General features: G+C 34.1%; 1 protein-coding gene across 1 annotated transcript in view; it reads right to left on the reverse strand.

Moving 5' to 3' along the window:
- The window catches only part of LOC128234116 (glutamyl aminopeptidase-like), a 103,344-nt gene that overhangs the window by 29,737 nt on the left and 59,118 nt on the right, over positions 1-14,489 (reverse strand). Inside the window, exon 3 of the mRNA XM_052948139.1 lies at positions 13,611-13,780. Within this exon, the coding sequence (XP_052804099.1) occupies positions 13,611-13,735 (125 nt within the window). The 5' untranslated portion in view covers positions 13,736-13,780. The remainder of the gene's footprint in view (positions 1-13,610; positions 13,781-14,489) is intronic.

Here is a 14,489-nt window from a genome sequence, read left to right on the forward strand (position 1 = left end):
AGAGGTGTGTGAATCAAACTATCAAACATACTTAACAAGCATTAAATTACGCGAGTTGTTTTATTTGAAGACTTGGAAAAAAAGATGATTATAAAAACGCAGAAATGTTTAATTATGTTTATCACTTTTGCATGTGCTTTAATCATGTCTCAACCTCCGTCTAAACATCAACTTCCCTTTAAAGGTTAACTCAGTTAATATTTTGAGTAAACTTAATCCGTACAACAAATCCTCACTAAACCGGAATCCTCACTAAACCGGAAATTTTGCCCAGTCCGGACCTTGTCCGGTTTAGTGAGTTTCCACTGTACTGTTGCCAGCATACTGACAGAATTGATACAGTTGCCTGCACACTGATCAGATAAGGTTTTTTTTTTTATAGTTCATCAATTGATAAAAGTATAAAAATGAATTGTCTATAATTGTATATGATACAATAAAGCCAAATTCTTATGTTATGAATCTTTAAAATATATTTAAAGAATTAAAAAGCCTTCCAGCTATGAACCAAGGCACTTCAGATTTATTCATTTTTTATTTCAATTACTCTACCTCCAACATACACAGCATAGTTTTCCTTCATTAAACATGATTCAAATTCATGTTTTTATAAGATGTATTATTGCAACTATCCAAGCAAAATTTAAATTGTACAATTCAAAACAATAGTCAACTCCAATGGAAAAATCTCATTATTAAATTCAATTTGGAGAAAAAAAATCTTCATGAAATAAAAGAAATCCAAGACAACAATGCAAGACACCATAAAGCCTGATTTTTAATTTGATGATGCACTTTCACAAACCTAAGCTTTAAGCTTAAGTGACCCATATTTGTGTCAGAGATATCATTCATACAAATAACCTGATCAAATTTCATAAAGCTCAACAGAAACTGTGCAAATGAACAATGACTTAGTTAAGTATTATTTGATTCAAGTCAAAAAACAAGTGACAAGAATTTTACCTTATGATGTCGATGCTGAAGAAGAAACCTTCACTTTACAGGATCATGGTTCATTGTTTGGTCCAAATTGATAAATCAAAGTCATTTTTACCAAATTCTGACAAATCTACAGTTTCGAACAAATATCTTTTCACAAATAGCACTGGTCCGGATAGACCACAAAATAGGTTAGCCTAACCTAAGTTTATCACCTTAATTTCTATTTTCTTTTACAGCATAATCAAGGATTTAATCAAAGCACTGAAAGTGCTGAGGGACTCTGGTGTATGTGCAGAAAAATATACAGGGAGAGCTGCCTGGTTTCAAAATCGTGTCGTTGTTGTCAACTATTGACAGTTTGGTTATTTCAAGAGCTAACTTTCGTCATGCATGACTATTTTTTATGAATGCATGTTAAGCAAGCGATCACTTCGTACGAAGTTGCATACGAAGATTTCTGCGACCGTTTTATTAACGCTTTCGTACGTAATTACTCATCAAAATGGGGAAGGATCGGACGAAAATGTAAACAAACCGTAGATGTGAGTATGCTAAAAAAATCGCAAATAGTGATTTGATCTGCTTCGCTTTTCGAATAATCAAAATAGACATTTACTATTTATTTTAATAAATACAGTGGGTGGTAACGTTTTGTCGACTACGGTTGCTACGGCATGGTTTGACCCGTTTAAGCAGCTGTTTCCTGTGTCACATTGCAATGTTTTCAGGTTAAGACACATTTGGATACCAACTATATTCATTTCTTATCGCTTGTATTGTGTATAATAATTGTTATGGCGTTAACATGTTAAATAATCACATCCCAAAAGGTAAATGTACTATTACGTTTCCTTAAGGTATGTAAGTTTACACACTCAAATATGTTATAATATACAATTCTATATACTAACCAGTATACAAATGACATTTGTCATTACAAATAGGTAGACCTATTGTCAATTACAGTATCCTCTTTGTTTGTTATTGATATGATTTATTAAGTTTTTCATTGCAGGCAATCTTTTGAAAGAAAAGCTCAGTCATCTGAGATGCAGTGTTGCAGCACTGAAAAGCATTGGGTATGACTGTATATCTCAGCGTATGATTAAACCAACTATTGCAAAAACTAAGCAAACAGTAATCGGGGAGTAGGATTATGATTATATTTTTTAGTGTTATTAGACCTTATCTTTCAAAAACAGATGCAATTGCCATTATAACATAGTATGAAAGAAGAACATACTTTCTTGCATACCGGACGTGTATTTCCGGTCATGTGACCAGTGCTGGAAAAACCCATCTTACATACCCCATGTAAGATGAGCCACGCGCAACAACGCGCCACTTCTTATTTCTTTTATTGTATGATTTATGAATAGTATATTATGCCATTTCAATTAAGCGTAGTCAAATATATATGTTTGCAAGACTTTTAATTAAAATTTAAAATAAATAATCGTAAAAAACGCTAGTTTTAGTTATTTAAAATTACTGCGCTCTTATGATGTCAGTAAACAATGTCGCACGCGCTTTTTGGTGTAATTGTACAAAAGTTAGTTTTCAACGTCATTTTTTTCCACAAATTGATAAATTAAGATATGCAAGAAAAAATATCAATCATGTGTTTCCGGTACGGATAGAAAATCCGACCCTCAGGCACGCTGCGTGGCCGGTAACTCGGCAAGCCTCGTTACCGGCTTACGCACGTGCCCTCGGGTCGGATTTTTCTATCCGTACCGGTAACACATGATAGATACTTATATGCTACTGCTTCTTGCAAACTACTGATTTTTTACAAATATATTTATTCATAATACAAAATATCACTATCAAGGCAGGCATTTCATTTGAATTTGAGAAATGGCTTTTACAATACAAATTTGTACTGTAGTGTTTTTTTATCTCTTAAGATAAATGTGTACTTTAACAAGAAATATTATAAAGAATTGTATTTCAAAAAATATGTTGGACCATTTCTTTTTTTATTTTACTAACAACTTTCACGTTTTATGGATAATAGTAAAGATTATGTATCTTCTATTTTACAGGTGCCCATCAAAGAGTGTTTCTCTTTGCCTGCAATCAGGATACATCAACTGACCTTTGAACTGTGTTTTCCAACTTGGGATTCAAACACATGCCCTCTTGGGTAGGAGAAAGTCAGACAAACACCTGTGGCTATATCACTATACTTCTTCAAGTCTTGCTCTATGAGTGATCATGATGTGAAATAAAACAAAATGCAGTCATCTTTTTGTTATATTAAATAAGTTATGAACAAATAAAATATTTCAAACATTTTATTAATTCGTTATTTTGAAAAACAGTATGAATAAACATACATGTATACCAATAGACAAACAAATAATTGGCAAAGAATGGGCACAAAAATATGAGAATATTGAAGTTGGAGATTTATTGTTAATATTGATTTTAATGTGACAGAAAATGCCCCAATTTGCCAAAAAGCATTGAATATCAAATGACAATGCTTGGATTTGCAAAATTCTGCCCAAAGGAGTATAGATTTGTGAGTTGCTGTTTGGTATTTGTTCATAAAAGTCATGATATATAAATCAAAGTTTAAAAAAAATGTTGAAACATAAAATAGTGGAGGATCTGATGTTATGTTGAAATGATATACTTGTATAAGCTATTTAAACTGCATTGAATATCAAATGACAATGCTTGGATTTGCAAAATTCTGCCCAAAGGAGTATAGATTTGTGAGTTGCTGTTTGGTATTTGTTCATAAAAGTCATGATATATAAATCAAAGTTTAAAAAAATGTTGAAACATAAAATAGTGGAGGATCTGATGTTATGTTGAAATGATATACTTGTATAAGCTATTTAAACTGTATATGAGCAGATTCTTATGGAAATATGAGCTTTAAGTATTACTTTATTCCAAAATGGTGACCTAGAAGGTTTAGTTCCTTGTATTGGTCAATGTTATATTGTTCACTTAACAGCTTGAGGTAAATGCAAGATATAATACAGTCAGGTTCAGTAACTGCTTAACAGTAATAATAATAAACCCTTCCTCTCAATATGGTGTACATTTGTGGGAAGTTATATCAAATCCTTCAAAAGGTTAAAGAGACATGGAGCAGACACAATTTGTTACAGACGGACAGACAGACAACTGGAGCTAAAAGAATTAGTCTATTTCAGGAGGAGACATACTTAGCCAAATGGTTCTTTAGAAAAAGTCATTAAAAATAATTTGTAAAAAGTACAATAAACAGGCAGTCATAACAGTTAACATGAACACTAACTTAGGCTTAGATGAGCTGGATGAAAAATGTCTTAAACAAAATAATTGAGAAGTTGCCAAAAATGTTACAGCTACATGTAAGAAATGAGCCAAGTATCAACAAGAGATGTTTGTCAAACATTATGCCCCCACCTGAGCGCCATGTTGTCAGGATTATATGAACAATTGAATGAAATAAGCATGGACCGAAATGACAGCTGATTAGTCACTGACATTGGATGCCGTTGAGGCAGTTTTAAGATTATGACCATTCAAAGTGTGAGGATAGAGTGTGTTATGACCATGACCTTTGACTCTAATGACTATGACCTCAAAATCCATATGAGTCATCAGCTGGTCTACAAAAATCTAAATGTCAAGTTTGAGGGACATGGGTTCAGGCATTGACATGTTATCACACAGACAAGCTTTTTTCAATCAATGTCACTGTGACCTTGACGTTTGACCCAATGACCCCTAAAATGAAAGGGACTCATCTACAGGCCAGACACAACTCCAAGTCAGATTTGAGGGCCATGGGTACAGGCATTGTCAAGTTATCACTCAAACATTTTCGCATTCAAGGTCACTGTGAACTTGAACTTTGAACCAATGACTCCTAAAATCACTAAGCGTCATCTCCTTGTCAAGACCAACTTCCATGTCAAGTTTGATGATCATAGACTCAGGCATTGTTGAGATATCCCTGAGAGAGGATTTGTTATCTTTTTTTGCATTAAAGGTTATTGTGACCTTGACCTTGGCTTGATGACCCTCAAAGTCAAGAGGGGTGATCTACTGATCAGGCCCAACCTTTATGTCAAGTTTGATGACCATTCAGACTGAATGGCATGATTGGTCCAGGAATTGTCGAGTTTGCTTTCAAGATCACTTTGACCTTGACCTTTGACCCCTAAAATCAATAGGGTAAGGCCCAACCTCCGAGTCAAGTTTGAGGGCCATGGGGGCAGTCATTGTTGATTTATCACTTGGACAACCTTTTTCCATTCAAGGTCACTGTGACCTTGATCTTTGGCTCGATGATCCCCAAAACCAATAGGGGTCATCTACTGGTGAGGCCCAACTTCCATATCAAGTTTGATGATGAAAGGTCTAGGCATTGTTGAGTTATCACTCGGACAAGCTTTAAAATTAATTTACCATTCAAGGTCACTGTGACTTTGACCCGATGAGCCCTAAAATCATCTACTGGTCAGGCCCAACTTTCATGTCAAGTTTGATGACCATACGTCCAGGAATTGTTGAGTTATCACTCGGACAAGCTTTGGTATACAGACGGTAGACGGTATCGACCGACCGACATGTGCAAAGCAATATACCCCTCTTCTTCGAAGGGGCGCATAATAAAAAATGTCTTATTATGCACAGCAGTAATTACATTGACAGAGACATTTTTCCTTTGAAGTATTTATAAATTGAGTCAGTAGCTGAGCCCTTGGATGACATAACAGTGTAGTATGTTGGTTATAATATTTGTTTCCTTTTTAAAAGATATGCAAGCATGTATAAAGATGGTCTCTTCTTCCTGTATAGGTAACTACATCAAAGTCCACAGTAAATAGATTCATGCAAGTTGCACGAAGACAGAATTTTCAAGTTTAAACAATTTACAATGTTGAATTGATGTAAATAGTTGCTCAGATCACAGCAGGGGTAAACTGAATCAGAATGAATCCATTGAAGGTTTTGAAACAGTTTCTGTTTGAAAGCTGTTCAACTCAAGCACAATCCTTTGATATGAGATGGTGGCATAAACTGTTTTGTGAATTCTGTCCTTGAAAAGTCTTTGGTAGTCTCAAGTATCACCTTGAAAAACAGTTAAGATGAATTTTGTAGAGATTGGAAAGTCTATTGCTCTTTCGGTAACTTTCATTCTAGGTTCTGAAGTATTTGTGACATGGCGCTGAGTCTCTGAAACGAAAAACAAAAATTATTTAAGAGCAAAAAAAACAATGATAAAAAACAAATTGAGTACATATACAAAATATTTTAAATTTACACCTTTTAGCAGTCACAGAATATTTCACAGAGCCACTTGTAAAATACGTATAATAAAACATCAGTTGTTTTCTCAGTTAAATAAAGGGCACAACTCAAAATCTCTTAAAGCCGGATTTATAGACCTAATAATTAGGACCTATACATCATATACAAATATAATACAATAACATTAGTGTATTGTCTCTGACATGACAGACGGCTATAATGATACCTTAAATTTGGTTCTTTGACAACAGACTTATCTGCTAGAAATCATTAAAAACGCTTTTTATTTCATTTGTTTTCTTTAAGGCCGCACTCTTACAGATTAACAGTTTTAATAATATTTTATCTTTTGTCCAGGAATGAGCAAATTTTGTGTAAACATCTGAAAACCAGCGATACAAGAATGCTGACAAAAGATTATATCGCAGTTTTTCATATTTCTGTCTCAAATTAATTTTGAAAAATGCATAAAACATCAATTTTTGAAAATAAATATGAAAACTTGCAATGTGATTTTTTCAGCAGTCTTATATCACTTGATGCTATGCATTTTCACATGCAATGTTACATATATTCAGTATCCAGTGATGTGGATCATTCCATATATATGCTGCACATCTTTAATATTATAATTATAGAATGTGCATCAAACTATATGCATGATAATCTTAAAAGTTTGTATTAAATTGAGATTTGGTAAAAAAAATGCTAAAAACTGACTGTAAATAATGCATAATGGACGATTAAATCGGATTTCCACTTGATTCGCTCTTGCGGTGTATTTACTTTTATCTTGCTTATAAATAACCGGAAATATGGAAATTTAGTTACCCATCCAGAAACCTGCAGTTCTGTGTAAGAATCCGTTCCGCCTAGTTACCAGCATCTTGGATCCATGTCAAGATCTGAAATAAAAAAATGAATAGTCTATTTATTTATAAACAGGCTGTTTTCTTTCTGAAGCTTAAAATATGGTTGACATTTTTATTTAAAAGCAAGGTGGTTTCTGTTTTAATAAAGCCATTGCTTGAGCTCAAGTAGTCATCAGTCGTGGGGTTCAAGATCTGAACCTGTCCCACTTTTGCACCAAGGTGTACCGTATTAATATTATACCGTTCATGAGTGTGTCCCAGTACTAACCCACACAGGTCAGATCGTTTGCAAATTAAGTTATCAGGAACAGTTTGTCGAGCTGGTTGAACAATTCAACTGCAAGATTTAAGTTATTTTAAGTTCTAAGGGCCTGTGAGCCGAGTTGATAGAGCACAAACTTGCAAACAGGGAGTCCCCAGTCCAAGTCCCATTACTAGCTGCAATGTTTTCAGAACCGCAAGAAAATTGAAAAAAAAAATGTAGTTTGGGACAAACAAGTCTTCCAACTGTGACCAATAGAGCTTATGCTTACCTTCTGGCTGCTCTGGATATTTAAAAAAAATACTTTTTGACCCATCCCACCCCCCGCATCCCCAACCCCAGGCAACTTTTAAATTTATAAGCTTCAATGTTGATTTAGAATTTCTGAACACTATTAAAGACATGATAATCTTGTAAATAAAGTCAAAGCAAGTTATTGAAAAATGATAAAAACTTTGACAGATGAAATGACAGATCAGTGTAAACACTGTCATAAAATCAGTCTGTATTTAGCTTGTTTGTTTTACTTAAAACACCGTAAAATTCAAATACCATGAGTCTAATGGTTGGATAGTATTTCAGTCTATATTCCAGTGTTCTTATCACAACAAAACTCTTGAAATGCATAGAAATAAGAGCATTTTGTTTTTCAAAACATTTTGACAGTTGGCGCGAGGTTGCGTCCCCTGAAAATTTAGTCAAAACGGTTAATTTACTCACCGAGTTGCAGATTCCACAGAGTCGTCTTCTGTCTTCAAACTGGCAGTTTGTTTTGTTAAAATACGCCATAATAAATAAAAGTTCGCCAATATAGAATATTTCTGTTGTTGTGGCGGCCATTTTTTAGTCTACGAGGTTCGTACGCCACCCTAAGAGCTTTCGTAGAAATTTTCGTAGATCTACGAAGAAACAGGTGCTTGTTCGTACGAAATTCTTATTAAAACGGCTAAACAGCCTGAGATACATTGTACAAAGTTCGTAAGCAAAACAGACTTCGTACGAAGTTTAATAAAACTGGCCCTTATTCTAGTACAGCTTGGGAGTCCGGATTTATTCTAGCAAGTAATTTGGTTGGGGCCAAAAAAAGGAAAAAGTCCAATGTCATTAAATGTAACGGTCAGCTCGCGCAGCAAAAAAATCAAGATAAAATAAATCATGCGTTCTTAAGTAATGTATTTTAAACATATCCTTTGTGCTTTAGAATTATAGGTTTATTGCATAATTATTAATGTTCTTGTAAGCTATTGAATATTACTGGTGTTTTAAGCATTGAAAAACCGCACTCTTCGACCGAGACAGGCGGTAAATCGGTTTGTAACTTTTCAGCCGATTGCCCCTACTATGAACGCTGCCCTGAGCGGGCACCGTCCAAAAACATCTCACTGACCATAAAAGTATTCTGAACATACTCTTGTCAATTTCATTTCAATTAATGCACATGCCATTGCATTTACTGATATTTGAAGAAACAAGTGTTAAACATCATTTTTTAAACATCCGAAATCAATCCTAATGAATGTCTAAATATAGTTGCAAATGATGTTAAAGTGATTCAGGTAGATTTATTTAAGTTGTTTCAATCTTTTTCCTAGAGTTATTTTTTTATTATGAATGATCATCATACTTAAAACATGTTTTAATTATATTAAATATAATCTGTACATGTACTAAAAACGTAGTATGTATTCGGAAATTCTCCCAATGACCTTTAGAAGTTCAGTTCAATATCGCATTCAAATGGGTTTTAGGGCAATTTTATTGAACAATCATTTTTATTTATATTGATTATAAGAATTTTTTTTTTTTTGCTCTTCGCTCACTTCGGGTTTTTATGAAAACAGACAAAATTGTATTTATTTTTTTTTTGCTTGCAATTGTTTTGTTAACACATTCAGCTTTTCATGTTTTCTTTCAAGATATGGTTGGCTAGTAATTTGGTCATGCGTGTACTCATGCCCTGTTTAATTTAATTGTGTTTTTGTTATCTTTTGGAATGAAGATGCATAATAATAAAAGTTCATTGACTTATGCATTTTGTTTGCACTAATATATGAGTAAATAATCAACTATATTTTTTTTGGTTATTTTCAACGAACCGGAAATATAAACTTAATGACAGCTTCATCTTCAGCTATAATTTTGCGTGAGGGACGTCCCCAGAGAAGCAGCGTGGAAATAAAAAAGAATAAAAAAGGGGGTATTCCGAAAATTTAGTTAAAATACCAATAATACTTCAAAAATCAGCATTAAAGGGACTGTACTCCGTATGATGAAATAGCGGAAAAAAAATTTATGTCGAAAACTGGCATAATCTTGGTATCGATGTGTACAATGCATTGAAACTTAGTAACTGAAGAACAACATAGTTAACAATTATTTTATTTTTCGCAGTGTTTTCGTATTTTTCCATTAAAAAAAATTACTGGGTATATCCAGGGCTTCTAAAAACCGGCAATTTGCCGGTCTGGACCGATTTTGACCAAGCCAGATCGATTTCAGTTTCAAAAAGTGTAAAAAAAATCGGTCCGAAATTTACTAATTTTTTTTTTGTAATTTCGGTCCAAAACTACTAAGCCAGTAAAAGATATAGAAATTATAATACATAAACATTCATGGGTCATTCACACATTCAAAACTACATCCAATGGGTCATAAAAGTGTCTTGGTTACCATGAGACCGATGCGACCAGCTGCTTTTTCCGCTACGCTGATCACTCTATAGCCTATCTGTTAATTAGCAGACGCTTGTAATCGGTCCAATCACGTGTTTTGGTATAAGGAGAAGACACAATTAAACAAACTATGTGTTAATTATCTGCTTGCAGCTTTCCTGATTAAGTGTTAAAATCGGTCCATATTTTCACATGGCAATATGCTATATGTCGTCGTCGATCATTACATGATATCCATTTGTTGATTACAAAACGGTTATATTTAAATTGTTATAAAGAACCATTGCTGGTTAAAAACGGCTTTAAAGATAAATGCATGTCATTGTAAATCAGTGAAAGCATTAAAATACCAAATTAATTAACGTAATAATATATAGAATATCAACAGCGATACGCTTGATTAACTACATAGTCTGACAGCTGAGTCCGCCGCTTACGTCATATATATTCTTGTTAGAAACGCCGCAGAACTCGATGAGAATCTCATTTGAATTAAACTTGTATCAATGACTATCCGAATCGGATATGCTGGCTCTAGAGCCCTCTTACAAATTGCCACATCGCAAAAAAATATTGACAGAAAAGACGCCGCGAAAATGTATGACATCTCTATAAAATCCGAGTTAGGAATAGCTTAATTATATCACCTGCTTACTGTGAGCCTTCGTAGCTCAGTGGATACAACGGAATTTTGGCGACATAGGTTCGAACCCGGTCTTCGCCACATTTTTTTTTTAAATTTTGGTAATCTTTTTTACAATTATGATATCAACAGGTAAAACATTTTATTAAATAATTGTCCTGTGATTCGTTACAGAAAAAAACGTTTTCTGGTGCCAATCTGGTGTAAAGTCCCTTTAAAGAAAAAAAAAAATTGATTTCAGTGTAAGAATGAAGTTAATTTTACTCGTGGTCATAGAAATACTATTCTTTCAGTCATGAAATAAAATACGATTTTACACTGAAATCAACAATATCTCCTTTTTATATTCTAGGTGCCCCAAAGGCAATCCCAGTAAAGGTCTCTGTAAACTCTTCCTTTATACAAAGTACAGTTACAAAGTGTCAACCCTAACTTATCATTTTCATAGGTGAGTTTGACACTTCACCGTGTAAAATCCTGTTCTCTTGCCATCTGTTCCATGCATAAGTAACATTAATGTAGTTATTCTAAAACATGACCTTTAAAGGAGCTAGCTTAAAGATTTATGAATATTCTTCAATAACATTTTATACAACATACTTGTTTGTCAAGGCAGTTAATTTGGAAACTTTATTACCTTTAACAATATTTTCGACTCTCAAAACATGTTTTTGTCAAAGGAGGTAATTTTTGCTTTGAGAGACAATCCAGTCCCTGTTTCAAATCTGTTTTATATTATTTTTTAGTAAAACTGTTGTTAAATGGTGATAAAATGATACATATTACAATATGGTATATGACCAAAATATAGCAAGAAAAGTAAAAAAACAAAAACAAATGGGGGTAGTTTTGTATGCAAATATTGGGGGGGGAGGGGGGGGGGGGAGAGATTTTGTCCATCTTCCTAGGTCATACTTGAACTGCCGCAACATACCTTATCCTGGCCAGTGGTATTTCATGAAAATTATGCTAACTCCAAAATCAGTTAGTCTAAGACAAATTTAAGGTATCTTGGGCTCCAGCTAGTATAAACACTGCTTTAACCTAATACAAACTTAAAATTGTACCGCTAAAGATTGAATCAACATTTTTTCAACTAACAAGAGGGCCCTGAAGGCCCTGTATCGCTCACCTGATCCAATTCAATAATCATGAGGTATGTAATCAAAACATTTATACCTGCTGGAATAAAAAAAATATATTACTTAGATCCTTCCTAGTGACCAAGTGTTTTTTTTAATATCATGGATGATTTTTTTAATATCAAACCTTACCTTACTGTAATAAGTACATTCTAACCAGGTTTCATATAGATAAAGTAGAAAATATGGCCTCAGCAGTGTTTTAACAATGTTTTCTATGATTTTACTTTGTGACCTAGTTTTTGAACTCAGTTTCAAACTGGACATAGACTTCATAAACACAAACATTCTGACATAGTTTCATGGTGATCAAAGAGAAAATGTACCTCTACAGTGTTTACAAAGTTTTTCTATGATTTGACCTAGTGGCCTGGTTTTTGACCTCTGATTACCCAGTTTCAAACTCTACCTAACGATCATCAAAAATAACATTCTGATCAAGTTCCATGAACATATGGTCATAAATGTGGCCTCTGGAGTGTTAACATGCTTTTCCTATTATTTGACCTGGTGACCTAGTTTTTGACCGCACATGACCTTTTTTCAAACTTGGCCTAGAGCTAATCAATATAAACATTCTGACTAAGTTTCATTAACATACAGTCATAAATGTGACCTCTAGAGTGCTAACAAGCTTTTCCTATGATTTCACCTAATGACCTAGTTTCTGACCACACATGACCAGGATTCAAACCTGACTTAGATATTTTTAATATAAACATTCTGACCAACTTTCATGAAGATACAGTTATAAATGTGACCGCTAGAGTGTTAACAAGCTTTTCCTTAAATTTGACCTGGTGACCTAGTTTTTGACCCCATATGACCGTGATTCGAACTTGGCCTAGAGCTAATCAATATATACATTCTGACTATGTTTCATGAACATACAGTCATAAATGTGGCTTCTAGAGTGGTAACATGCTTTTCCTATTATATGACCTGGTGACCTAGTTTTAAACCGCATATAACCCAGGTTCGAACTTGGTCTAGGGCTAATCAATATAAACATTCTGACTAAGTTTCATGAAAAAAACAGTCATAAATGTGACCTCTAGAGTGCTAACAAGCTTTTCCTATGATTTCACCTCATGACCTAGTTTCTGACCACACATGACCAGGATTCAAACCTGACTTAGAGATTATTGATATAAACATTCTGACCAACTTTCATGAAGATACAGTTATATATGTGACCGCTAGAGTGTTAACAAGCTTTTCCTTAAATTTGACCTGGTGACCTAGTTTTTGACCGCATAATACCGTGATTCGAACTTGGCCTAGAGCTAATCAATATATACAATCTGACTGATTCGAACTTGGCCTAGAGCTAATCAATATATACAATCTGACTATGTTTCATGAACATACAGTCATAAATGTGGCTTCTAGAGTGGTAACATGCTTTTCCTATTATATGACCTAGTGACCTAGCTTTAAACCGCACATGACCCAGGTTCGAACTTGGTCTAGAGCTAATCAATATAAACATTCTGACTAAGTTTCATGAACATACAGTCATAAATGTGACCTCTATAGTGTTAAAAAAAAATTCCTTTAATTTGACCTAGTGACCTAGTTTTTAACCCCAGATGACCCAATATCGAACTCGTCCAAGATTTTATTGAGGGTAACATTCTGACTAAGTTTCATTAAAAGTGTGCCCAAATTGTGACCTCTAGAGTGTTAACAGTCGAATTGATGACGACGGACGACAGGTGAAGTCGACAGACACAGGGCGATCACAATAGCTCACCTTGAGCACTTCGTGCTCAGGTGAGCTAAAAAATCCATTAATCTTGCTGTTACCTGTCCCAGAGGTAGTTAACGTTGTCAATGAATGTGTTCCAGGGGAGGTAGCTTGCCTCTTTGATAAGGTACAGGGACATGTTCAAGGGAACGCTGTAGTCCAACAGACCGGCCCGGGCCAACATGAACCCATCATCCAGCAGCCCCGCTCTATCCCTCTCTGTGAAAACCTGGCACAAACACACATTTACTAAAGTATATGATAACAAATAAAAACAATATGTCAATATACTATGTATCTTCAGATAACTTCATATTCATAACTTCATATTGCCAATTTATTATTACCGTAAATGACTGGTTATAAGACGCAGGCAAAAAAATCTGTGAAAACTCAAGAAAAAAACTTTTAATCTATGTTTTGTGTTTTAGGAAGCATAGAAAAATGTTAAAGTCCTCTTCTACCATGTTTGTTGACAGTGACGATATTTTTGTTTTTCGTGAAAATGGTGATGGTTATTTTAAACCATGCAATACTAATACATATTCTTTCTGATGGTGTGTCGCAAACGGTAACCTGTGGAGAATGAAAAAAATTGTAAATACTGTATGTCGTAAATGATAACCTGTCGAGAATGAGAAGTTTTTGTTATCAAAATGTCAACACCTACAGGAAAGTATAAAGAACGTGAAAAAAACCAAGACTATTATCGCAACAGTTTGTACTATTGGTTTGTTAAACTGGTTAAAGGCAGTGCGAGTTTTTCGCACCTTTTCATACCAATGACAAAAAATATCTCGACAGTGCACAGCTATGCTTCTTTATATGCATGTTTAATTATTGTTTTATACAAAATAATATTGAATAATTGTATTCGTACAATAATGTAAATTAAAAATAATAAATGTTTTACGATACACCATATCCTAATCTTCAAC

Source organism: Mya arenaria, chromosome 5 (assembly GCF_026914265.1).
Source record: "Mya arenaria isolate MELC-2E11 chromosome 5, ASM2691426v1".
Lineage (NCBI taxonomy): Eukaryota > Metazoa > Mollusca > Bivalvia > Myida > Myidae > Mya > Mya arenaria.